The 26,322-nt window shown below is 38.9% G+C and overlaps 5 protein-coding genes and 1 pseudogene across 6 annotated transcripts; 3 read left to right on the top strand and 3 right to left on the bottom strand.

Moving 5' to 3' along the window:
• Positions 1 to 93: 93 nt before the first annotated feature.
• Positions 94 to 2,578, top strand: LOC125185476 (monosaccharide-sensing protein 2-like; annotated as a pseudogene). Its single transcript, XR_016135262.1, has 4 exons — positions 94 to 728; positions 808 to 1,683; positions 1,795 to 1,982; positions 2,061 to 2,578. The product of XR_016135262.1 is annotated as a monosaccharide-sensing protein 2-like (transcript).
• A 40-nt stretch (positions 2,579 to 2,618) lies between these two features.
• On the bottom strand, positions 2,619 to 5,011 carry MCD1 (multiple chloroplast division site 1). The gene is made up of 5 exons (XM_048120231.2): positions 4,828 to 5,011; positions 4,467 to 4,724; positions 3,669 to 3,835; positions 3,071 to 3,458; positions 2,619 to 2,976 (listed from the first exon to the last, which is right to left on the bottom strand). The coding sequence occupies exons 1-5, from the start codon at positions 4,873 to 4,875 to the stop codon at positions 2,785 to 2,787; spliced, it is 1,053 nt and encodes a 350-aa protein (XP_047976188.2). The 5' UTR covers positions 4,876 to 5,011; the 3' UTR covers positions 2,619 to 2,784.
• A 730-nt stretch (positions 5,012 to 5,741) lies between these two features.
• Positions 5,742 to 9,598, bottom strand: LOC125223917 (MLO-like protein 9). The gene is made up of 15 exons (XM_089064244.1): positions 8,544 to 9,598; positions 8,280 to 8,337; positions 7,946 to 8,187; positions 7,750 to 7,866; positions 7,593 to 7,647; positions 7,387 to 7,478; positions 7,247 to 7,321; positions 7,073 to 7,161; positions 6,958 to 6,986; positions 6,808 to 6,869; positions 6,560 to 6,724; positions 6,419 to 6,454; positions 6,272 to 6,339; positions 6,138 to 6,198; positions 5,742 to 6,048 (listed from the first exon to the last, which is right to left on the bottom strand). Exons 1-15 carry the CDS (start codon positions 8,757 to 8,759, stop codon positions 5,884 to 5,886), a joined length of 1,530 nt encoding a protein of 509 aa, XP_088920370.1. The 5' UTR covers positions 8,760 to 9,598; the 3' UTR covers positions 5,742 to 5,883.
• Positions 9,599 to 9,720: 122 nt separating this feature from the next.
• LOC125223462 (uncharacterized) lies at positions 9,721 to 11,991 on the bottom strand. The gene is made up of 6 exons (XM_048126625.2): positions 11,794 to 11,991; positions 11,322 to 11,439; positions 10,900 to 10,996; positions 10,620 to 10,706; positions 10,166 to 10,334; positions 9,721 to 9,939 (listed from the first exon to the last, which is right to left on the bottom strand). The coding sequence occupies exons 1-5, from the start codon at positions 11,852 to 11,854 to the stop codon at positions 10,197 to 10,199; spliced, it is 501 nt and encodes a 166-aa protein (XP_047982582.1). The 5' UTR covers positions 11,855 to 11,991; the 3' UTR covers positions 9,721 to 9,939; positions 10,166 to 10,196.
• Positions 11,992 to 18,370: 6,379 nt separating this feature from the next.
• Positions 18,371 to 21,720, top strand: LOC125222794 (MLO protein homolog 1-like). Its single transcript, XM_048125604.2, has 14 exons — positions 18,371 to 18,496; positions 18,574 to 18,631; positions 18,716 to 18,963; positions 19,051 to 19,167; positions 19,270 to 19,330; positions 19,406 to 19,491; positions 19,588 to 19,662; positions 19,760 to 19,848; positions 20,006 to 20,055; positions 20,141 to 20,181; positions 20,635 to 20,808; positions 20,893 to 20,928; positions 21,012 to 21,140; positions 21,228 to 21,720. Exons 1-14 carry the CDS (start codon positions 18,374 to 18,376, stop codon positions 21,540 to 21,542), a joined length of 1,602 nt encoding a protein of 533 aa, XP_047981561.1. The 5' UTR covers positions 18,371 to 18,373; the 3' UTR covers positions 21,543 to 21,720.
• Positions 21,721 to 22,577: 857 nt separating this feature from the next.
• Positions 22,578 to 25,942, top strand: PP2CG1 (Protein phosphatase 2C family protein). Its single transcript, XM_048125606.2, has 4 exons — positions 22,578 to 23,448; positions 24,521 to 24,715; positions 24,993 to 25,198; positions 25,300 to 25,942. Exons 1-4 carry the CDS (start codon positions 23,236 to 23,238, stop codon positions 25,853 to 25,855), a joined length of 1,170 nt encoding a protein of 389 aa, XP_047981563.1. The 5' UTR covers positions 22,578 to 23,235; the 3' UTR covers positions 25,856 to 25,942.
• Positions 25,943 to 26,322: the final 380 nt, after the last annotated feature.

Raw genomic sequence — 26,322 nt, 5'->3', positions numbered from 1 at the left:
TCATGCATATTATGTAGATTGCTTGTTTCTTCTTTTCCGGAATGTTGATTCTTACTCAAATTTTGTTATCTTTGTGATAGCAGATGAGGAAAGATGAAAGGTGCTGCTACAATTGGCAACCTTTTGACGTGTTCGCCATTTCTTCTCTTCAAAAAGGGAACTTATACTTAGGTATATGAACTTTATAGTAATCCATATTCCTAATATGTCTAGGAGCTGTAGTTTACATAAAATAAAGAGAGGCCTTATTGTGGCAATGTCTCTTATTGGAGCCACAGCCATCACCACTTGTTTCGGGACTATCTCAGACATGATTGGACGACGTCCAATGCTCATTTTGTCTTCTATGTTTTACTTTCTTAGTGGCTTGATAATGCTGTGGTCTCCCAATGTGTATGTCTTGCTTCTAGCTAGGCTGTTAGATGGTTTTAGTGTCGGACTTGCTGTTACTCTCGTTCCCCTCTACATATCTGAGACTGCCCCTTCAGAGATACGAGGCATGCTGAATACCCTTCCTCAGTTTGCTGGAACTGCTGGTATGTTCTTGGCGTATTGTATGATTTTCGGGATGTCCTTGATGCTCGGACTTCTTTCAGTTCCTTCTCTTGTGTATTTTGCGTTGATGGTTTTGTATCTGCCTGAATCTCCCCTCTGGCTAGTGAGCAAAGCGAAGATGCTGGAGGCCAAACGTGTTTTACAGAAACTGCGCGCTAGGGAGGATGTTTCCGGTATGTTTCTATGTGGTTTTCACCTTGACCTTTGAAAATAGACAAATATGACCGTGGCTGTTGTTACTTCGATTTGCAGGCGAGATGGCTTTACTCGTAGAAGGTCTGGCAGTTGGTGGCGAGCCTTCTATAGAAGAGTATGTTATCGGTCCAGCAGATGAGGAGCATGAGGGACGTGATGATGAAGACCGTATCAAGTTGTATGGACCGGAGGAGGGCCGCTCGTGGATAGTGAATCCAATCACTGGTGAGAGTCATCTCAGTCTAGTCTCACAACAAGGGATCATCGTACATCAAAATGTCCCACTTATGGATCCTCTGGTGACGCTCTTCAGTAGTGTCCACGAGAAGCTGCCAGAGGCAGGGAGTATGAGGAGCATGCTTTTCCCCAATTTTGGTAGTATGTTTAGCACTGCAGAGCCTCAAGATGAAGATGAAGAGAGTCCACAGAGAGAAGGCGAGGGTTATGCATCGGAGGGTGGTGATGTGGAGTCCAACAGCAATCTGCAGAGCCCGTTGATCTCATGCCAAACTACAACCATGGAGAAGGGATTCATTCCTCCTCATTCCCATGGCAGCATCTTGCAAGGGAACAGCGGCACAGTTGGTACCACAGGCATTGGCAGTGGGTGGCAACTAGCGTGGAAATGGTCGGAAGGAGGAGGTGAAGATGGAAAGAAAGGGGTATTCAAGAGGATTTACCTGCACGAGGGAGCAGCATCTGGCACGAGGCCTGGCTCTCTCGTCTCACTCTCCGGTGCTGGTGATTTTGGCGACTACATCCCCTGCTGCAGCTGTAGTAAGCCAACCAACTCTTTATGCAAAGGAACATGTTGGACCAGCAATGGTGCATCCTTCACAAGATACTTCAAAAGGGCCTCTTTTGGCTGCTCTTCTCGAACCAGGCGTTAAACGAGCATTAGTTGTTGGGATCGGACTTCAAATGCTGCAACAGGTACTGCTGATTAACTTCTTTTTATCATCTATATGCATTGCAAGAGTATCTGGTCTCAGCTTTAGTTCATCTCATGTTTCACACGGCCTTATCTTCATGGTGTCTGTTTAGTTCTCCAGGATCAATGGGGTTCTGTACTACACTCCTCAAATCTTTGAGCAAGCAGGGGCCAGCGTTTTCCTCTCAAATCTTGGCATCAGCTCAGACTCCTCGACATTCCTCATCAGCGCGCTGACAAACTTATTGATGCTTCCGAGTATTGGTGTTGCAATGAGGCTCATGGATGTTACGGGAAGGAGGTCCCTTCTCTTTTCCTTCACTGTCAGTATTTCTCGAACTCGAGAAGTGAAACTTTTCTCATTCTCTTGTACGTTCAGGTCATTGCTACTTACCACGATTCCCATCCTGATAACATCACTCGCTGTACTGGTGATTGGGAATGTGTTTGATTTTGGCGACATGGCTCATGCAGTTATCTCAACTGTGTGTGTGGTGATGTACTTCTGCCCGTTCGCGATGGGGTACGGGCCAGTCCCTAACATCCTGTGCTCAGAGATTTTCCCTATGAGAGTCTGTGGACTCTGTATTGCCATATGTGCCCTTGTTTTCTGGATATGCGATGTCATTGTTACTTACACGCCCCATGTGATGCTTGGGTCCATCGTTTGGCTGGTGTTTTCAGTATTTATGCCATCGTCTGTGTCGTCTCATGTTTTTCGTGTTCTTGAGGGTTCCGGAGACAAAAAGGCATGCCATTGGAAGTCATCAGACTTCTTTGCTGTGGGAGCAAAGATTGAGTGACAGAAATGCAGCTAATGATGGTATGGTGTTGGAATAAAATGTTTTGAGTTGGTGTAATCTACTGTACTAAATTTTTGTCAAATACTATCAGACAAGATTTAATGAAGTTGATCTAATAAATCACTCAAAAGATATAGTATAAGGAATACCATTAACATCTTAAAAATAATGTACATAGAAACTCAAAACCTGCAACTGTGTTACATCTGAATAATATGTACATTAGATCAAACTTTGGACCTCAATATTCTGATGGAAATTTCATGTTGGCTTAGATACAAAATTTGACACATTTACTCTTCAAGGATTCTGCAACTCCTCAGGCGGTGGTTTGTTACTGGAAGGGTGATCGGATGGAGAAGCACTTGAGCCTGATTTAGGAGTTGAGATGTTATGCTCGACTTGATTCTCCGACTTCATATGTGACTTCAATGGCCTCTCGAAATCTCTGGCTGCAGCAGGATCTATCACTAATTTGCCCAGTTTTTGATCCTGCATCACTCAAAATCGAAACATAAGCCCACCAACGGTCTATTTCTCGTATCTAGCATTGAAAATAAGTGCAACAGTTCTACAAGATGCTTACATTCTGCAGCGCTTCAAGCTTCCTCTGCAGGGCTTCATGCTCTGCCTGTATACGGAATGGCACGCCATGCTTCTGATACACATTTGTTTGAGCCAGACCTTCATCAATATCACTAGCAGTTGTCGCAAAAGGATGGTTTGCAGGGATCCATCTGACAGTATCAGGGTCTACATCAGAAGGTATCGGATCACCTTCCTTGAGGAATACAGTTGGTCTCTTCCACTGATATGCACGGGATCTTCGTTTCTGATGTACTGTTTGTAGCTCATCTGTAAGAGTCACAGGTGCAAGCCGGTACACTTTTCCACACATTTCAACAGTAGAATTGCTTTTGCTGACTTTCACCATAGGGTTGTTAAATGGGTCCTCATACTTGAGAGGTGTGGAGCTGTGGAAAAGGAAAAATCAGAATATGAGAAGACCAAGACAGAATTGGAGACATTAACTTCAACAAGTAAAAGGTATGCAAATCTTCTGATTTTTTTACATGCAATGGAGGACTCCCAAGAACCAGAGAAAGAAATGTGCCAGAAATTGAAGCTTAAAACTATGAAATCCTAGAGCTCAATCTCAATGGAAAAAAGTTAAAGAGTCATACATGCCTCTTCTATCTGATCTAAGCTGTCCACGTCGGACAAGTTCAGCCACAGAGCCTGGACGCCGGTCACTTGACCTTTTTGTTGCATAACCTTTCACCACAACAACTAGCATGGTTGCTACAATGCATAATCCAATTGTGAAGTTCATACCAGAAAGTTTTCCAATCTGCCAAAACCAAAGTCCAAAAAACAAAGTGGGTAAATTCAGCAAGAAACGAGAATCACATCCACTATCTTATGCATGGTATGCAATGATTGATTTGGATGTAAAGTCTAGCTTGCTCGAAATTTTAAAAACTTTGAGGTTAAAAAGTAGATATTCGACCATCAATATTGATAAACATAGAAGCTTGTTTGGTGCATTTGAGTAGTACCCATCAACCAATGAACCGGACCATCTTGTCACCCATTATCCTACACTTTCCTCTCTTGGCTGGAGTAACAAAAGAAGCTCTCAAGTGGTATTACAGAAAAGTAGAACAATGAAATTTTTAAGAGATGTAAACAAAAATGTAAATAACCATATATGGTATAACGTCGACCAATTGAAACATCCAGTTCATCTAATAAACTACACCATAACATATGCAATTAGCTGTTCATATATATGTAATTGAGCTAACACATGAATAGCAGCATCGCCATCCCCAATCTAAACATGCCTAACTACATATGTAACCTCATTTGTAATTAGGATTGGAAAAAAGATTATAATTCCAGATTATCAAGATAATGTCCAAGTTCCAAGCCACGTGATTGGAAGGGCAATTCATCAAACTAGTTTATAATTAACCCACCGAGAAGGCGAACACCGGTAGAGAGCCAACTGAGTCGTGCAATTTGGCAACTATATTTTGATGTAGCTGTAGCTTCTCGGCATTATCTTTCTCGGAGCTCTTGATGACAACGGCGTCGTTTCGGAGGCCACTGTCAACGTCAGACTCCATTGCTTTCACCACAAACTTTCTGTATGTAACTCTCCCGTTTGAGTACTTACAGGTACAATCCAAACCCAGTTCCGACCAAAATTGAAGTCCATTCCGAAAATTCCGAAGCTTTGTCAACGAATGTAAGCAATTCCCGATTAGAAAAAGGAAAAAAAGCTCAAAATGCGAGCACTGAAAGTGTAATTGTGAGAGCGCCTGAGAGTTGACTTACAGGAAGGAACGACGGCGAACGCACGTGTACTGCACCAATGGAAGCCATTTCTGGTATTGCTGTTACTGGCGGAGTGGCAAATCGGATATCATTTCGCAAAATGGCGATAATTTAGGGCAAATTGAGCTGGATCGAGGAAGCTAATTTGGGGGAAAAGGAAATCGGCTATCAATTGATTTGACGCGTTATAATAGGCCCGATGGGCCTTGCTTTCATCAACGACGGCCTCAATATTATATCTACCCATGTTGTTCAATTCGACAGTAAGATTAAATTTGAAATAATTTACAATAAAATTTGTATATAAATAATTTAATTGAAATATGACATGATTAATCATGAGATACTCTTATAATCTAATCTTGGCATTTTAGAGACGAACCCATATATATTATCATGCACCCAAGTTTTGAAACAAACGCAACCAATCAAGTGACAAGATTAATCATCATCTTTGTCCTTTAATCACATGTAATTGTAGCAACCGAAATGGCCTCATTGCATATTTACATGATTTTTTTTATAGAAATTTACTTTTTTGTTGGGAAAATTAAATTTTATTGGAGATGTATATTTACAAGATTTGAAACACAATTAATTACTAACATATTAACACATCTAAAAGTGAGGTGATTCCATTAATATGATTTAGGAATACAGTTATGATTGTTGTTAACAATGAAGCCTTTATTTTTTTTAGATTCCATCAATAGGGCTTAGTCAAGCTAAATGCACTAAAACTTTGACACAATTCTGTTAAATATAAACTCGAAAAGTTGAATGACAATATATTAACAGTCAATCTGTTAATTTTCAGGGATTCTAATTTCAAGAAACTAATGATTTTACTAAATTTCAACAATTAAAAGATGAGTGCATTGCAACCTATCAAGAATTATGTTTATGAACAATAGTGGATTTCTCAAAATTGAATTTTTTTTTTCTCCTTAATTTCATAGAAATTGTGTTGGAGTAAAAAAAGTTAATTCTGTAAGCTGGGGAATATATAAACATGATAGGAAAATTCACATTAATTCCTATGGTTATTGCACTAATTTATATAGATTGGCGATGAGGTTCGTCTTGTTGTTGAGTTGAGGCTGAATCACTGCCTAGCATATGAATTGAGCGTTCTCTGTTTTTCCTCACTTTTTTGTGCCATAACTTCAATGCCTTGGATGATTGATCATCAAAAATACCCCTTTTCATGTGTGATCCCATCTGAGAATAAATATAATACACCTCAAACTTAACTACAACAATTCAGTAGTCTTTAAATTGAGAATGCACATTGTGAGGAGAATTATTACCTGTGTAACAAGTGCATAAAGTGGAAGGGTAATGTAGCTGCACATGATATTAACTGCTACCCTGCTCACAACAACATAATATAGGTTAAACATAACTTCATGTTACAAAAATGTGTGTCGAAAGCAAGACTGACCCAATGAAGACTCGGAGAAGAGCAAGTCGGAAATAACGATGAAAGCAAGAGTGCAACCCGTATTCATACTGATAAATCATACAGCCTTGGGTTAGATAAGAAACAAAAGGATGGAGAATGGAGAAGAGAGAGAGAGAGCTTCGTTACCGTTATCCAAAAGAAATATGTGATCTCAAATGCGTTCTGTCGATCAGTAAGAAAAACAAGAGATAAGGTCTTAAACGAGACTGAATTCGTGACCAAAGATGTAAATCGAACAAACAGCATAATTAGATGAAAGAATTGGACCTGAAAGAGAGTAAGATGAAGCATTAGCTCAGGCCAGTTAAACCAAAAATGATTATCCGAAACTTGCACGAGCGGGATTCCTTGCACAACAGCATGCCTTTCTTGGATTTCTATAGCCATCCGGCTTATGATCGCTTGTAGCTTCGTGCCAACTGCTAATATTATCTTTACCCCAACCAACAAACTAAAGTCAATCTTTTCTATATTTATAGTACTTAATTAGAGGATGGAGGATAATGTGATGTTACCAAAAGAGGCATTATTGACAGCCAAAACAAAGCCAGGGATCCTGTAACCAAGCACAAGATAAGATACTACTCCATTATAGAAACATGAATATATGGATGTTTTATAAGTAAATGAAAATAGAGGAAGCACCTTCAACATTCATGAGTGATAAAACATTGCAGCAAACCACAGCAAGGGGCTGAGAGTATTACCAAACATTATTATGATAGGCAAAAAAGATAAATGAGCTCATATATTGACAGACAAAGAGGGAGGAAGTCTTACGGGACTCCTACGACTACTTTGAAGTCATCCTCCAATGACCTTTTCACATACTTCTGAAAATTAAACCTAATTCCAGGAGCCAAATGCACCTGACAGAAATTCCTCATGATTTAGAATCATCACTGTTTGTTTGAAATATCTGTGTTCACTAACAAATGATCATCAAGAACTCACAGAGATGAAACCATGGCGCAGAGTCCAATAGTCAGCTCTACGAACTGACCACACCATGGGCCGGAAAAAGCAACCCTGGAAAAGTTGCATTTATATGTAAAGTCCTCAGTTACAAGAAACCTGCATTGGTATATCCTTACGATGTAAAAGAGGATGTTGTTTGTCATCCAAGAAGCAGCAGCATGGCCTTTGACAAAAGATGTATCTCGCGCAAATCTGTATGAAGTAGAATCTGTGGAAACATATCTTAATCAATAGAAGTGGAAATAACTCAGCAGCATCAAGATGCATATCATTTGTTGTTTTCACTAGCAAAAATGAAGGACTGTGTTTGTTAACTCAATACCATTTTTGTCATATTCAGCTTCACATTCTTTTTCCCATGCTTTCCATTCGCGAATCTGCTCCCGTGATTAAGAGAGAGGAAATAGTATTAGACCAACAAGGAAATGATCTCCACTGATCAAAGAGGGAAATTATACGACGGAATGCTATGTAGATACCTTCACCCTCCTCAGGCGCATTGTTATGGCGCTGCTCAACACGTGGAATACGGCCAAAAAGAATATGAATATGTGGAGCTGATGGAGTCCATTGCTGGATATAAGAGGCACATATCCCTAGTAAAAGATCAAAGCATCTATATGAATATCTCCCTCACATTTTGAATTGAAAAAAAAATTATTAACAAACTCGTACTCTTTCGCATTGTCTGGATACAGAATCAGCTGCCAAGACTCTGTGTTCATACCAGAGGAGCCTCCTTTGATGCTCTTGCCCATGCTGATGATGATGATGCCCAACATGAGGCCCGTGATGCCCACGCCTTCTAAGCTCACATGGCAGCATAGTGTCCCCAATCTTTTCAGGAATGCAGATACTAGTGATGTACTTTTGCCCAAATGTCAGTGTTAAGGAAATGAAGCCCACAACCATTAGCTCTGCGAAGAATAAAAGCGATGAATTTTGAGGCTAAATTCTACAACACGGCCAGGAACAAGATATCTGGCCTAAGTGTGTTTCGAGTTCTCACCCGCCTTGATTTTCTCAAGAGCTTCAAGCAAAGCAAACTTCTTTCTGTCTGAGAAAGTCTACAAGTAATATAAACAAAAAGAGTTAAGAAAATGAAGCAGAAGAAATATTTTGTGTTTGATATTCAAAACCTACAAGTTAGCAAAAAGGAAAAGCAAATTTAATTAAAATCCCCCGACAATTACAGCAGAAGTGATAATTCCTTTCAAATTGGGGGAAAAATACTTCCAATTTGTCTTGTAGGAAGTGAAATGAAGAGGCAAACCTTCCCAACTAGATAAATAGTTTTCTCCAAAAGCAAAGAAATGATGATGATAACTCCACAAACTAATGAAACCGCCCATGTGGGAGTCTGATCGAGCTCCCGGGAACCTATCATTTCTTCAACGCTCGAAGCAGCGACAATAATCGGAAGGGAAAGAAACATCATGATGAGATGATGATTCCCGGCAGCAAGTGAAGAAATGAAAGGTAATTTCATTAGCCCTGCAGATTTTTGCAGGGTTGAGTTTCTTGTCTCTTTGTTTTGTTTGAGAAACTCATAACCAAATCAGAGAGGTGGGAAATTGGGAAATAACTGGTATTGTACGGACCAGAGATGGCCGTTAGAATGCGGTTGCTTGATGCCATTTGAAATCCAGTTTCTACTTTTTATTATCATCATCCAATGAATTCTTAATCAATCAGTCAATACTACATTTGAAAATGGAGTTTTAAATAATACTATTTTATGCCAAAAGAACACGTTGATTATGCCTTTACAAGTATTCTTTTGTCATTCAATCGAAAAGTTCCTAGCTTTCTCACATTCATTATGCCGACAGTTGTTTCTGCATTGGATCACTATACATGTACATTTACAAATGGGATTCGATCAAACAATATAATTATATTGTAATTTTTTTATGTAATTATATTGTTCAACAAGCCAACTAGTGTTTGTATCATTGTGTAATTAAATTATCATCATGCAATTTCAAATATGAATCTAGATCGTAATTTTATCTATGACTTTTTTGTTATGTACTCCATCCGTTCGCGAATATAAGTCTCATTTCTTTCCGGCACAGGTTTTAAGAAATGTTAAGAAAAGTGGGTGGGAGAAAGTTAGTGAAATATAACTACACTTGTGTATATTAGGTTTAAATGATATGTGAGTGGAATGAGTTGGTGGAATATGAGGTCTTTTCACCATTTATATAATTATGAACCGGGTCTCCTATTTGCGAACGGATCAAAATGAAAAAAATGGAACTCCTATTCACGGACAAAGGGAGTATTAGTATTAGACGATGACAATAATTGCTAATAGACTAAAGGTTCATAATTTATCAATTTATTTACATATTTTGTGTTGTTTATTTTAACTCTGTTTTTTTTTTTTTTTATGTTTCATAAAAAACATAATTTGACTAACCTTTTCGTTCCTTAAAAATAAAGGCTTTGGTGAGAGAGAAACGAGAAAAAATAGTTGAAGTAGTGTTAATGGATTACATAATACTATGATGAAATCATTACTATCAATCTTGTCTTGTCATATTATCTCTTTTTGAGTTATTATAATCCATGATGCAGTTTCGTTATATACAACGATCACCTTCTTGGCTCCAGCTTTGATGTGGTTTCCTATTCCTGGACCATCAACAAAAACACCAACTCCCCTGCATTCCTCACATTGTTCATCAAAGAAGATAAGGGAGTGTCAGATATAAACATGGGTTTATATACAACTGAAATGACCAATACAAGAGGTTATTAGACAGTGCGACTCACGACATCCATCAAAATCCAGAAAACTAACAGCACAATAGCACTAGCATATCATCTCTTAAACCCAGCATTTGTAACACAATCAAGCAGTGAAGGGTTGGTACAATGACCATATACCTTAGAGGAAAGGTTGTACATGTTGGCAGTCTTAGATGAGAGCCTCAACGTCATCTGAACTCACTGCAGCTCCATTTGGCGGCTGCTCTTCTGATCGCAACTGAGTGGATACATTATCTATGGCATCGTTCAGTTGTGCAATCTTCTCAGCCAGTTTCTTGCGTTGCTTCTGCGTATAAAATATTTTACATGTGTGTAATTTGATCGGACGGAAAGTTCATTAGACCTCAAGACACTACACATTACAGTTAAAAACAAGGTTCAATAATTTCAATTTTTGTTCTAACAAGGTTCAAATATCTATCACCAGAATTTTAGAGCTTCCTAGTTAAAAGCTAATTTTGCAAGCTTTCTCAGGCAGAACATATTTTTGAACTGCAATGTCAATGACTCTGAGCCTAACTAGTCATAGAGATGAATATATAAACAAGCGACTGTATTGAAAATATCAAACCTCCAGGGCCTTTTCTTCATCATAGATAAATTTTGGCAGCTTTTTCATGAGATCCTTTTTGTCAGATCCATTTAAAGCCTTGCTGATCTGTCGAATATTGGATAGAGTAGCCGGATGTCATTATACAATTATACTATTCAACACTCTATGCAGCAGAAAAGAATGCAATTGCAGGAAACTTATCAGGAACATCATAGTACATATCAGCACAGTATTACATAAGAGTGAAAGACTAAGAGAAAAGATAATTCATCAAAATACTTTTTGTTTTGATCATCACCTGAGGTGCAAAAACACATCCAAGTGTCCCAACAATTAATCCCCCTAAAACAAAGCCACTGACAAAGATGCTTGCACTGCCTGGCCTTCCATCATCACTGCCATAGGTTGCATAAAACTAATAGATGTATTCAGAGCCATCTCACAAGTATCTAAATCTAAAGGAGGAAATCTGTAGCCTTCCTATAACTGGAGCCATTTAAGTACTTATATTTCATTAATCTGGTTCTACTTATTCACAATAAGAACTTTATACCGATGATCTCAGTTGATGTTCGTTGGCAAAAAATATAAACTGAAACAGAATTGCATGCAATAACAAGGCCTTGGTAACAAGAGAGTGGTGGGGGAACAAAAGCAAACTGCTAATGACAAATTCCATTACTTCCATATTTACAGCAATAGTAAATGAGTTTTAAGTACCTATAACTTGCTTGAACTGTGAGTATCCTTTTGTTGGTGGATGGTCTGTTGTTGCCCTTAAAACTCAAGGCCAAGTGAGTGGGTCTCATAAACTGATCAGCAGACTTCAAAGAAGAGCCTAGCAAATATATCAAGATAGGATATTTAGCAAGAGTAGAAGAACGATTGACACAAAATGGCTGCAACATTCATAATTTGACTCTTATTCAACATAGTACAAAAGAGAAGTCCATTTCATTCCTTGTAAGACTACATTTAACTCTATATATGGATCAATCATATTCATATTAGTGAGGATTAGGCTTCTCTCAAAAGCAGATAAAGGAATCCTTGTAAACCCCAGTAAACATTTCAAATTAAGGTAACAAGTTAAATTCATTGAAATAATAGCTGCAGCCAAACTTAATTCAACACAACTCCATCATCGCAGAAAATGAAATCAACAAACAAACTAGCAATTGCGTGGATTTACCAGAAGATAAATCGACTGCGGGGCTCCTCGATATGACAACAGAATTGGATAAAGACGCCATTCTGAGAAGATTCCAGTAGCAAAGGAGTTTGAAGTGCGATGAAAGGAATGAAGAAAGGGGAGTGAGTGCGAAATAGTGTCAACCTCCTTAATTTAATTTCTCTTTGTTGGCGACGATGAAATCAAAGTTGTAATCTATTTTTATGTTCATATTTTAGATTTATTTATCTGTTTTGTTAATCTTTGAATGGCTGCACACTCTTCTCAACTGGATAACATTTTGTTTTAAATAGATACAGAATTTTATTGCTTGTTGAGATGAATAACTTATACTCCACGATTTTAAATTCTATTTCTCTTTACTTGTAGTATTGTTTCGTGAAGTGTATAGTAATATAATTGTAGTCAATTATCTCTATCTCTAATATCACAAATTTTGGCTGAATTTCAATTTTTTTCATAAATTACTTGGTCTTAAAATTTCTAGCTTGGTCGCTTATGAGATTTATCACACTTCAATCGGGAAAAATTTATTTTGACATGACTTATAGGATAATTTTACTGTGGTACAAATGACATCACTTTGGCAAGTTAAAACATCTACATGAATGAAAAATATTACTACTAGAATTTCTGTCAAAGTTTACTCTCAATACCTCAGGTCTAACTTCCCCACTCATTTAAAAGTATATGACCATTGACCACCATCATATTACCCGTTTACTCTCAAGTCTAACTTCCCAACCAATGTTGCTGACGTGACTTGTTAATCCTACTTAGAGAATCCACAGTCATGGTCCAGCCACTCTTCCTCCCTGTCACGTCATCAGCACTGAAAGTCCACCTGTCACATCAGTATAGGCCAGCTGCAATAAAAATAATTAAAAAACAACTACTCCCTCCGTCCCACTTAAGATGATGCACTTTTCTTTTTAGTTTGTCTCAACTAAGATGACACATTTCCTTTTATGGTAACTTCTCTCTCCAATTAATACACTCAACCACTTTTTCTCACCCCTATTAAAATATTCATCTTTCTTTATCTCTCTACTTTAATACTTACATCCACCTTCTCTCTCTCTCTAATTAAACACTTTAACCAATAACTCCTAAAATCCTGTGCCGGCTAAACAATGTGTCATCTTAGCCAAGACGGAGGGAGTACTACATTTTACGGAATAAAATTTACGATTAAATTACGGAATTAAATTTATGAGACATATACGGGAAAATTCATTCATTTCATTAAAAGAAAAAGGTACATAGATAAAAAAAAAATACATGATTTTTTTTTAAAAAAAAGGGCTTCCACACACGAGCCTCGCCACTCTCTACTCCTCGTCGTCACCGCCGCCACCCGGTGTATCTGAGCCCGCGTCTGAACCCCCCACCAGTGCCCTCGAGGCATCCAAATCCACTCGCATGTTCTCGAACATCGAGTAGAGGAACCTCTTCTCCGTGGGGTCGGTTGCGGCCTTCCACTCTTGGAAGACCGCGAACATACGTTCCTCCGTCTTTGCACGCGAGAATAACGTGTACGCGCGTGGGGGTGGGGGGGGCGAGATGACCTCCTGGGGCGATAGGGGGGATCCTCCCCTCGCTGCCCGTTGCGCCCGCTTTTGGCCAACCGGGCGAGGGCGACGAGTAGCGGATGGAGGGGACGGAAACTCCTCAGCATCTGGGGGGAGGTCGTGGGATCCGCCGCTGCTGCCGCTGTAGTCGCCGGAATAGTTCGGCCTCTCTGCTTCTTCGGCCACCCAGCGTCGCACCCCGCCCGGAACTTCTCGGAGTCCTTCAGTAACACATAGCATTCCCAGAAGAGGAACTCCTTATACTTCCCCGGCAAGGGGAACTGACTCTCCGCTATCCTCCGGGCGTCCTCCTCATTCTGCCCACTAGTCAGCTGGCGGAGGGCGTTGGCGTACAACCCGAAAATCGGCCGACCGCGGCCCTGATCCGTTCCCACCCCATCCGACACTCCTCCTCGTTGTAGTCCTTCCCATGCGGGAAGTTCCTCCTGTAGGCTGCTCTAATCTTCGCCCACATGTTGACAACCCGCTGGTTGTTCGCAACCAGCGGATCGTCGCAAACCGACAACCACCCCTTGGCCACGCCGGCGTACTCATCCTCCGTCCACTTCCTCCGCGTGGGGGTGTCGTCAACACCGGGCTGCGAGGACTCGCCGACCACCTTGCCCTTCTTCTTCTTCGGCGCGGCCCGACTCGCTGGAACGGGAGTGTCCGGATCCCCGAGATCGATCCCCATATCATGTAATGACAAAAGGTCATCGCCAGTGAACTGCGTCTCCACTGGGGTCGACGTGTGAGACGAAGCCGTCAAAAAATCAAGAGAGGGACGATGGATCGTGTCCCCCCCCCGGTGGCCCCTACATCCCGGGATGCATACCGTGCTGCATCCCTCCCTGCCACATCATCCCCATCATCTGCTGCATCATCTGCTGCTGCATCTGGAGCATACCTCCCCACCCCGGCGCTGACTGCCCGCCGTTCGCCTGCCCCCCGCCCGACATCCCCCACGGCATACCCCTCTGGTCCCCCCCCTGCATCCCCCCGGTGCTCCAGCCATCATCCCCATCAACTGCCCCCAAGGGACGTTAAACCCTGGGCCCATCTGCCCGCCCATCTGGCCCCATCCAGATCCCACGGGTACCGTGGGCGTATGAGAGCCGCTCGTCGCCGGACTGGACTCGTTGTTGTTGTCCATCGCTCGATGATGCTCTTGTACAGAAAGTTAGAGAGAGAGAAAACTCGTTAAAACAAGTGGTGCAAATGAAAATGAAACTAAAATCGCGTATATATAGGTTTTCAAAATAAAAAATAAAAAAAAAACGAAAATAGCGCTGGCCGATCGGCACGCCACAATGGCGGCCAGCGCATCGGCCAGTGCCCCTGAATCGGCTAGCCCACGCCGATTTTCTGGCCAATTCACCGCTGGCCGACTGCAATGGTTCGGCTAGCCGATTGACTAGCCGACACTGTGGATGCTCTTAATAATCATGCCATAATACTGTATAAGATGTGTGCACGCGTTTCTTTTATTTCTTCATGCATCAAATACACCCCTCCTAAGTCCAACGCTTCCTGTCCGCAAGTAAGTTGGGAAAACGAGCTTCTATATAATTGGCGAATTCTCATGATGAGTTCAATGAATCAATCATTGTGTTGTTAACTTGTTTTGACGCTTAACCATAAACCCATTTTGAGGATAATAATGAGAATTTTTTAGGATGTTTGTGATCTTATTTATGGTTATTAGCACATATTATCACGTAACTTTGCTTAGTACTCTTATTTTTTATGAATTTAGAAGTTGATATAGTATAATATTATTGTTAGGATTATATCTATGAAATAACTAGCTTTTGGAGGACTTAGTTGCAAATACCACAGCTGATTCAGTTGAGCAGCACAGTTAGAAAAAAGTGACCGTTGGAGCTTGAGCGGTTACACGCAAGAGCTGAGTTTCTGCTGCTCACGCGAGTAGATACACTTGAGTGAGTGATATATATGTGTAAGGTGAGGAAACACACACACATACACACAGAAGAAATTAGCTACACATCACACACAATTCGCGTTTATTGTGAGGAAAGATAGTGAGTGATTTCTTGAGTGATCTTGATTGTAATTCTCCATAGTGATAATCTTGTTTCGATTTCTTCTTCCGTGGATGTAGATCAATTGATCGAACCACGTTAAAATCTGTTGTGTTCATTTTACTTCGTTGTTGCCCGATTATTTTCGATCTATCGCAATCTCTTCAACCTGGCACCGTCTGTGGGAATTCGATAGAGCGATCGATCGATTTTGATTCTTGAGGAAATGTCGATGGCACGTTTTGAGGCTGAGAAATTCACCGGGAAAAACGATTTTGGTTTATGGCGCATAAAGATGAAGGCGTTGCTGGTGCAGCAAGGGCTTGCTGATGCTCTGAAATCGGAGAAGGATTCAGAGAAGGATCCAGAGAAGGAGGCCGTGCCTGATGAGAAGACTGCGATAAAGAAACAGGAAATCAGTGATCGAGCTCACAGCGCCATTGTGCTATCCCTAGCCGACAAAGTGCTCAGGGAGGTATCGAGAGAGACAACCGCGGCCGGCGTTTGGGCGAAGCTAGAGTCACTATATATGACTAAGTCTCTCGCAAACCGGCTGTATATGAAACAAAGGCTCTACTCATACCGATTCAGAGAGGATAAGAGCCTATTGGAGCAGCTGGATGAATTCAACAAGTCCATTGATGACTTGGAGAACATCGATGTGAGTCTTGGAGATGAAGACAAGGCGATCATTCTGTTGAATGCCTTGCCAAAGTCATATGAGCAACTTAAAGACGCGATGCTGTATGGAAGGGAAAGAACTATAACTCTTGAAGAGGTTCAATCCGCTCTCAAGACGAAGGACCTCCAGAAAACGAGTTGGGGGCGACAAGAACCAAAAGCAGAAGCGTTGAACATCAATAAGTTCAAGGGTGCTAAAAGCAAGAAGTCCAAGCAGCATGGGAAGAAGCAGTCATTCCAAAAGGATCAAGACCATGGTGAGAAGGAGACTAGGTCTTGCCACTATTGCAAGAAGCCCGGACATTTGAAGAAGAATTGTTTTTCTTGGAAGAAAAAGATGGCTGATGAAGAGGCTGGCCAAAATACAGCAGATCTGGCCGAAGGGATGGAACAACCTGAGATTCTGAACATCATGGATACCATAGCAGAAGCTATGTGGATTGTTGATTCGGGCTGTAGTTTTCACATGACATCTCAAAAAGCATGGCTGGAGGATTTTATGCCTGCAAATGGATCTGTACTCCTAGGAAACAATCAGGTATGTAATGTTCTTGGTATAGGAAATATCAGATTAAAGTTGCATGATAATTCTGTGAAAATCTTGACTGGTGTGAGATACATACCTGAAGTAAAGAGGAACCTTATATCTCTTGGAATGCTTGAGTCTAAAGGGTATTCTTTCAATTCTGAGGCTGGATGCATGAGTATAAATCAAGGTCAGAGAGTGGTGATGAAGGCCATGAGGAAAGGAAGCTTGTATTATTTACTTACTGCTGGTCATAGAGGTGACATGTATCTGGCAGAAGAGGATAAGTTTAGAATATGGCATGAGAGATTGGGTCATGTAGGTGAGAAGGGAGTCAAGGAGCTTGCCAAGAGGGGGATAATAGATGTTGATGCATCACAGAAACTCCAAGCTTGTGAAAAATGCATCTTGGGAAAAAGCAAAAAAACTTCCATATGGAGTGAGAGTCCACAGTTCTGCATCACCGTCGTTAAAATCTGTTGTGTTCATTTTACTTCGTTGTTGCCCGATTATTTTCGATCTATCGCAATCTCTTCAATTATGAACTTACTGACAATTACACAACGATGACAAAATTTGTCTTAAATTAAAGGATGCGTGATAGGGTGACATTTATTTGATGATATAGACGATTGTGTGACATTTTATTGATGATGTGAACTTCAATTTAAGTTCCAATCAGTCTAAATTGAAGCTCACATAATCAATTAAATCTAATTCAATCATTTACATCATCAATTAAAATCAACGCGTCGTCCACATCTTTTAAAAATAACTGAAATCTATTATCGATGTGTAATTAACATCCTAATGTAAGTTCAATACCGGGAATCCCTTGTGGTCCTTGATGTATTGTTGAACAATACGTGCAATAAAATTTCTCTTTCTCATAATATATGTCTTTCTATTTATAGAGTCTTTATCTAAAGCTTTCACTAATAACCCTTTAATTTTTTACTCTTGATTTATAAAAACAAATAGTACTAGTATCAAATATCAACCTTGTTACATATTTGATGAGCCGCAACATTTGAATGGCCAATACATGTTTATCACATCTATTTTTTGGGAAAAGATTTATTCAACTGAGTTATAAAATAGTACAATCTCTCTAATTAAGGGAAAGTCTTAATATAAAGATAGAAGATGTATAAAATGTTTAATTTACACGTCTCGCGGTTATTGACCGTGAAATCTGTATACTCAATTTACATAGAAAATAATTGCAAATCCCAATGTATGTTTGTTTGAATTACTGGTATTTCTATGTAAATCACATACAATACGATTTCCCTAGTATTGCAAATTGCAATATATTTTGATTTGAATTACTGCTATTTCAGGAATCATCATAAATGTATTATACTATAGCACTAAATTATATGTTCTGATAAATCTAAGATCATAGCCCTTTATTAAAAAATCGAACAGTACTAAATGTATTATCTAATTGTGATGTTGCAATCAATGCGGACACCAATTAGTAATTTATTTATTGGACATATCTATGTTTCTTGACAAATTTATGGCTTTTATTTCTATTCTAAAATTTGGACCTATTATCACTCGGCCGGCCGGCCAACATAGTCTTCTTCTCAAGTCTTGATTTTTCATTTTACGAAATGAAAAGTGAGTAATGTTCAATTTTTTTCATAACATAGGCAATACAAGAGCGTAAATTACAACCCCATTATTTGACCTAGTCAAATATATGATACATTATAATTGTGATTGACCTTACATGTTTTTATTGATCAATGGCTGCAGGCTCCGGAGACCGATCTCTCGAAGAAACCTCCACATGGGCCGTTGCGGTCGTATGTGCAGTGTTCGTCGTTATATCCATCGGTATAGAACACTTGATCGAGTCCCTTGAAAAGGTTGTGTCAATTTTCTTTCTTCTTGTTTGATTTTAGTTTTGTTTCAAGCTACTCATTTCCTACTTTTTTTGCGACAGTGGTTTAAGAAGCGAGAGAAGAAGGCAATGATTGAAGCCCTCGAAAAGATCAAAGCAGGTTTGGATGATTGGACCTGATATTTCTATTTTCGTTTCAATCTCGTATTTTATTTCATTTATTTTTGTGTGTTTGGTTTCCCAGAACTAATGTTGCTCGGGTTCATATCGTTACTTCTGACCGTGGGCACATCATACGTGGCAAAAATATGCGTGCCTAAAGACCTCGGAAATAAATGGCTCCCGTGTGACAAAAAGGATAAAGACGACCATGATGGCGACGGCGACGAAGGGAAAAATGAGCATAGAAGGTTGCTTTCGTATGGTGAAGAGATGGTGTGGCGTAGAGCTTTGGCCTCTGGGACTGATCAGTATGATTATTGTGCCAATAAAGTAAGGGACCTAAGTCCTAACTATACAATTTTTTTATGTTTGAAAGAGAAAAAATATTAATTTAATTATTTTGTGGAATTAAAATAGGGGAAAGTGTCGTTGATATCGTATTCTGGGATTCACCAATTGCACATCTTCATATTTGTGCTGGCATTTATGCATGTTCTTTATAGTGTAATTCTCATGGTATTAGGCCATGCCAAAGTAAGTTCTTTCATCCTAGTTTTTACTATTATATTTCCTTTGAATAAAATAGTACTACTAATAAACAAAATGTTAATTGATGATACTTTTTTTTTATCACAGATGAAGAAGTGGAAGAAGTGGGAACTGGAGACCTCGTCTACGGACTACCAATTTAACAACGGTAAATTTTTTTAATTAGGGGTTAAATTGGATTTAACTAAAAATTGATTGTGATTAATGTTTAATTGAATTCCAGATCCTGATAGATTTAGGTTTGCTCATCAAACCTCATTCGTCAGACGTCATTCAGGAATCTACAACACTCCCATTATCAAATGGATTGTAAGATTAATTGTTACTATTATGGTTGACAAAAGTTGTATCATTAATTAATTACATATGCGCTTTTATTTTAATACTATATATATTATGTAACAGGTAGCATTTTTCAGGCAATTTACTGGATCAATATCAAAAGTTGACTACATGACCATTCGCAATGGATTTATTACCGTAAGTTTCCATCCTAATTATTATAAATTATCAATACTCATTGTCTTATTAATTAGAGTTAGTATGTAACAAGTGCTATATCAAATAATATTGGCAGGCCCATTTTGCACCGAATACCAAATTTGACTTCCACAAATATATAAAAAGATCAATGGAAGACGATTATAAATCGGTCTTGGGTATAAGGTTGGTATAGCATATGTATTGTAATTTAATTTCGAATTCAAGTATTTTTATGATTCCAAATACTACTAGATTTGAAGAATATAAATTTAATTTCACACTCTTAATTTTGTGTATTAATTAGATCCTAAAATTGTTTTTGTTTACATGTATTATGCAGCATTCCCTTATGGTTCTTTGCAATTATGTTTTTATTCTTCAACGTCTATAGTAAGTCTTCTTATCATATATACAAATTTCATTTGTGCATGGTTCTATGCAATTATATTTTTACCTTGAATAATTTATTGTGCAGGATGGCATACATTGGCTTGGATTTCCTTAATTCCACTCATAGTAAGTTGTCTTTATTCATTCTGTCAAAATAGTAAGTCGATAATAGGTTTTCCCTTACTGGCTAAATGCTTATAATATACTTCCATATATATTAGCCCCTTAATTATTAATGTTACATTGATATTATCTCCTGGTGCCCCCACACCAGGAGTTAGGGTGTGTTTGGGATAACCATTATGCATCAAGATATTGGATCCTTTTTCTAGATGGATAAAGAAAAGAGAAATTTTAAAAGTCGTGTTCCGAGGAACTGAAACCCGAAATCTTTAATTTCGAACATTATCACTATACGACTAGGTCAACATACATATGCATGTTGGATCCTTTTGTTGGTAGTGTGTAGTTTAATTCTTGCATGTGTTTTCGTTTTTATTATGTGTAATTTCTAAAAAGAAAAGTACCAAGCTAAAAGGCCATGAGTGCGAAAAATATATCTAAGAGATTGTGTTTCAGATAATTTTATTAGTTGGGACGAAACTTGAATTGGTGATAGTGGAGATGGCTCAACAAATCCAAGATCGAACAACTGTAGTGAGAGGAGCTCCACTTGTGGAGCCAAGTAACAACTTCTTTTGGTTTAATCGCCCACAATGGATACTCTTTCTCATACACTTTACCTTATTTCAGGTAAATAATGGAGTATTTCAATCACATCACAAATATATACAAACTGTCCATGTTACTTTTAACTAATTATTTTGGTGTTTGCAGAATGCATATCAAATGGCCTACTTCTTATGGAAGTGGGTAAGTAATCGAATTGTAACAGCTTTGATTTTAGTGAAGTTGGTCTAAATACAAATTACTAATTATTAACATTTGTATGGCAGTACGAATTTGGAATTACGACATGCTTCCACGAGGCCCTTTTTGTAATTTTGATTAGAGTTTTCTTAGGGTTAGGGCTTCAAATAGTGAGCAGCTACATCACATTCCCACTCTACACCTTGGTCACACAGGTATATATATAGTGATGCTATGCTAGTTTCATTAATGAACCATGTATATAGGATCAATAGTTTGATGATGAGTTATTTGATGATCAGATGGGATCAAACATGAAGACGTCGATATTCGAAGAGCAAACATCAAAGGCTCTGAAGAAATGGCACCAAGCCGCGAAGCAACGCAACAAACAACGGAAAGATAATGCTTCTGTCACCATGAGTGGCAATTCTACCCCTGTTCATGGCTCATCGCCAATTCATCTGCTACACAACTATAAAATCAGGTCCAATGCACCCGACGAGGTTTCTGACACTGAGCTCTCCGAAATCGACACTTCCAAACACACCACTCTGCCACCTCCGCAATCTCATAATATCGATTTTTCATTTGGCAATTCATCTCAACATAATTGACTCTTCGTGACCTATTATATTTCCAAAATGGATTTACATAGAATCTTCTCATGTTTTCAATTTAGTGAAACTTGGGAGTTTTAAACTTCAATTATTATATAGTACTAGTACGTAGTTATGTTGTATTCAGGTGGGGTGGGATTTATTTGATTTTTTTAGTTGAATATCTAGCAAGTTTTTTGTAATATAGTTGAAAGAAAATTATGACGACCTTCATTATTATTTGAAGGCGAATAATTTGAAAGGAAAAAGAATGGAAAGTGATTGAACGAGACTCGAATAAATTGGCGATCATAATATAAAGCTGTGTATATTATAAATTTATAGTAGTCATAATCGAATATTTAAAAAAAATCATGTATCATATTTTTAGAATAAGCAACCAGAATAATAATTTGAATCAAAATATTATGAAACTATGGTAATTAAATGATTTTTAAATTTTTAACTTTTTTGTAATAAATGTTAATCGCAATGTATTATCCAACAAGATTTTATACTATACTACAAAATTACGAATGAGACATAACGAGATACTAAGATTATTGGAAATATTATCTCATCCACTATTACTTGAATATATTCGACTTGGAACTGTGATTGTTTTTTATTTATTTTTTGTACAATCAATCTATATTCCTAAATTAGTTTAACCTAAAAAGATACACTTACACCTGCCCTTAATGAAACACAAAACTAAGCAAAAATAAATAAATTTTTGATAAAATATCTATTTCTAGAAAGTGACGATAAAGAAGGAAAACAGATTTTCATTGCCAAAAAGCCAACTCAGCCAATCAAACACAGACGCGTGTCAACAAACGGTAAATGTCCTTAACGGCCGTCGACGGGCCGCCCTTCCCGACACCGCAAAAGGCCACAAACGCTCCACCGAATCGCAGCCGTTAAAACTTTACCCGCGAACTTAATCCAACGGCGAGGAAGCATTTGCAGTTGGCCATCCAAACAATCAGCGCACAAACGACCGCGGCGCCCCACGTGTCGGTAAAGAACACCTTTTTTTACCTGCGATCGTCTGTCACAAACTAATCGCATCGAATTTAACGAAAAATAATTCGTGGGCTTTTCATTTTCTTGGCGAAACTATAAACAATTTCAACCCCGAGTTTCGCTGCTCTTTTTTAGGGTCTCAATTACGTACAAGGGATATTTCTGCATTTTGTTGTTGTATTGATAAAAGGATTTGGAATAGCATTTGAGGCTTTGAATCTGAGCAAAGATTCTGTTTTTTCATTTGATGCCCAAAAGGTTGAATTTTTATGGTGTAATTAGGTTTGTATGCGAAACAGATTTTTGATCCGTTCATAGACGGTGGCGTTTTGGTGCAGCTTTAACCACGGATTTAGATCTGAGATTAGGCTAATTGTGATACTTTTGAGTTGATTGACGTTTTATGTTGTTCAAGGTGTAGAAGGATTGAGGGATTTTTGGGGGGAATAGACAGTGCTCCAAGCTCTGGTGGAAAAGAAAGGACAAAAGGAATTGGTGAAAAAGGGTGTTGGTTTATCTAAAGGAGAGCTATCTTCTAGTGATTTTATTGGGGTTGGGTGATTTTGATCCAGGGCTGTTTTTTCTCATCTTGGGAATTTCTTTAGCTGCTTCTCTGACAGGTTGAAATTAGTTGGTTGTTTCTCTTGTTGAAGAAATTTAGATTGATGATATGTGAAGGAGAATGGCTGCGGGTGCTGAGTTAACACATCCATTTACTATTGTAGAGAGCGATTTTAGTAATGATAATAGCAGTGAGGTTTCTGAGGTGAAAGATGTAATAGTATCAGATAACTCGGAAGAACTGCCGCAGACAGTGAATGGTAAACCGCCACGGCATTTGTCAGTTGTGCGGCACTCTCTCGGAGCTGATGCTCTCATGCCGCCTTCGGAGTTGGTGAGTGGATTTGTGCTTTGTGTAACTATGTTCTAGTCCTTTTGTTTTATCGAATCTTGCATTGCTCGTGAACATGTATGGTTAATTGTTTGAAAGCACGGGGTTAACTACTTTCTTTTCGAGTGATTGATAGTAATGTATAGCATGTAGCTTTAGGTTGATGTTGAACTGTTAGATAGGTGATTAAGTAACATTAACTGTGTTAGTTACTGCTCAAGGAGCAACCTCGATCTTACCCTTGAACAAGATAGAGAATTGTGTATCTTACATGGTGTGCAGTCATGTTCCCTTGTTTCTACACTCGTTAGAGGCCAAAGGTGCTCTGCCTACAATGGTTCGTCTACAATTCTGAAATTGGGTCATTGTCCGTAGGTATAGGATTGAACTACCCATGATACTTGATGCATCTGGAATTTAGTATTTATCTGGGAACTTCTCCGTCTTCTATGTGCCGATCACGGACTCCATGATACTTATTATAGTTTCTTTTTGATTCTCAGTTAGAAGTTTAGGCTTCTTTAGATATTGGTTGGCTGGAGTTGAGAATTTCGAATAGGGAGAATTGACATTGGGAAAATTGTGCAGTAGTAAAATTAGTTTTTGTCGCAAAATCAGGGGGTAAAGTGTGTTGTCTGTCCATAGCCGATCATGTTTGTTATAGTTGTTTGGAGTAATATTATTGTGTGTATGAAGCAATTTTTGTGTAAGGTGTTGCTGAAAAGTTTTAGATGTCTAATCATTTCCCAAAATTGAGATGTAAAAGTCTATGACTTGAGATTCTGGATTGCTTTCAGCTGATGCTCCTTCAATTCCATTATGACTCTGCTGAGATGTTGTACTATATCCTGATTTTTGAAGTCGTCTTTATCATTTTTATTGATTCATAAGCATATGCTATATTAGCCTTGTAAAACATGGCCGAGATAGTTCGTGCCAAAAAAGTTTGCTTGCAATAAATGTTTGCTTAGGGCTTGTGCTACCTTTTAGGCTGTTACTACTATTTAAGCTTCATTGGCACTAGCTATCTAACAAATTAGCAAAGATGTTAATTCATACTTCTTGTATTTTCAAGGATTCTTGTCATGGGATGACTGGAGTCAAGTCCCCTACAGATCTAATATCTAGCTATACACCGATTTTTCGGTCTGGAAGCTGTGCTGAGAAAGGTCCTAAGCCATACATGGAAGACGAACATATCTGTGTAGACGACTTACCCCAATATCTAGATAATGTCTCTGGTTTCTCTTCAAGTGCAGCTTTCTACGGGGTAAGTGTGGTTCTATTAATTAATTAATTTGTGTTAAAGCTTTGTTTACATTGAAGTCCTTACAGATTTTGAATATGGCCATCAAAGCTCTTTACGCAGAAAATGCCACCCTTTAATTAGGTTTTGCATTTTGATAAGCATATGATGTGAATCATTCAAATCAATCAAAAAGTAGTTGACCGTACGAGTGAATCCTGCATTCTTCGCCTTTGAAGCTCTCGTCTTTTCACCATTAACCCAAATTCTGCATTTACTGATCGACGCTATACTTTGACAGGTGTTTGATGGTCATGGAGGCACAGATGCCTCGTCGTTTGTCAAGAACAATATTCTCAATTTTATAGTCGAGAGCTCCTGTTTTCCAGCATGCATGGAGAAAGCAATCAAGAGTGCATTTCTTAAAGCTGATTACGCGTTTGCGGATGATAGTTCCCTCGACATATCATCTGGCACCACGGCCTTGACTGCATTCATATGTGGAAGGTAAGATGGCTTTTGAAAACAAATTTTTTTTTGGGGCAAAACTTATCTGCATCCTATTAGGATTCACCATCCCCAATGATGTACTGTGCATCTGAATGCAGAAAACTGATAGTCGCTAATGCTGGAGACTGTCGAGCTGTCCTGGGGAAGCGAGGTAAAGCAATCGAGATGTCTAAAGATCACAAGCCAAATTATGCTTCTGAGAGGCAAAGAATCGAGAAACTAGGAGGAGCCATCTATGACGGTTACCTCAACGGGCAGCTCTCCGTGTCACGGGCGCTGGGAGATTGGCACATGAAGGGGCCAAAAGGGTGCAGCTGCCCTCTGAGCGCCGAGCCTGAGTTGCAGGAGACATGGCTGACGGAGGAGGATGAGTTCTTGATCATTGCCTGCGACGGCCTCTGGGATGTGATGAGCAGCCAATGTGCCGTCACAATGGCTAGGAAAGAGCTGATGCTTCACAATGACCCTCAACGATGCTCGAGAGAAGTGGTTAGGGAGGCGCTGAAACGCAACACGTGTGATAATCTGACGGTGGTGGTCGTCTGCTTCTCGCAGGATCCTCCGCCCCGGATTGAGATCGTCCCGGGCCGAGTTCGGCGGAGCATATCGGCAGAAGGGCTGAATCTTCTCAAAGGCGTGTTGGAAGGTAACTAGATAGACATGTATGTCATTTCTTGATAATTCACCTTTTGTATATGTGACTCTACTGTTTGTCGTGTATATCATATTATTCTTATTTCACCACTCTCCTCATTATTATCTTTAACGTTCATTCTCTTCTATTTTATTCTAGTCGTGTTTTGCTCTTGGTGTTGAACTCAACACCAAGAGAAGAAAGAATAAAAAACAGTTATTTTTAAAAAATTGTGTATTGACCAAACAATAAATTGTAATGCACGAATTCACCATGACGTGGTCTTTAAATTTATTTTTATTTATTCATAGAAAACACAAAACATTGTTGTTCAATCGCATAAGTTAAATACTTAGATAACTTTAATTGACGGTTGATAACTTTTAATCAACTCGTCATTCATGTTGTATTTATAGTTACTTCTATAGTAGTACCCATTTAAGAGAAAAAAAAATATTTATAATTATAATTGGCTGAACATCCAGAA

This window comes from Salvia hispanica, chromosome 1 (assembly GCF_029641045.1).
Source record: "Salvia hispanica isolate PSC_SH4W2 chromosome 1, Shi_PSC_v1, whole genome shotgun sequence".
NCBI classification, from domain to species: Eukaryota; Viridiplantae; Streptophyta; class Magnoliopsida; order Lamiales; family Lamiaceae; genus Salvia; species Salvia hispanica.
Note: the sequence above shows the minus strand (reverse complement) of the source record. Positions and strands in the feature narration are given on the sequence as shown.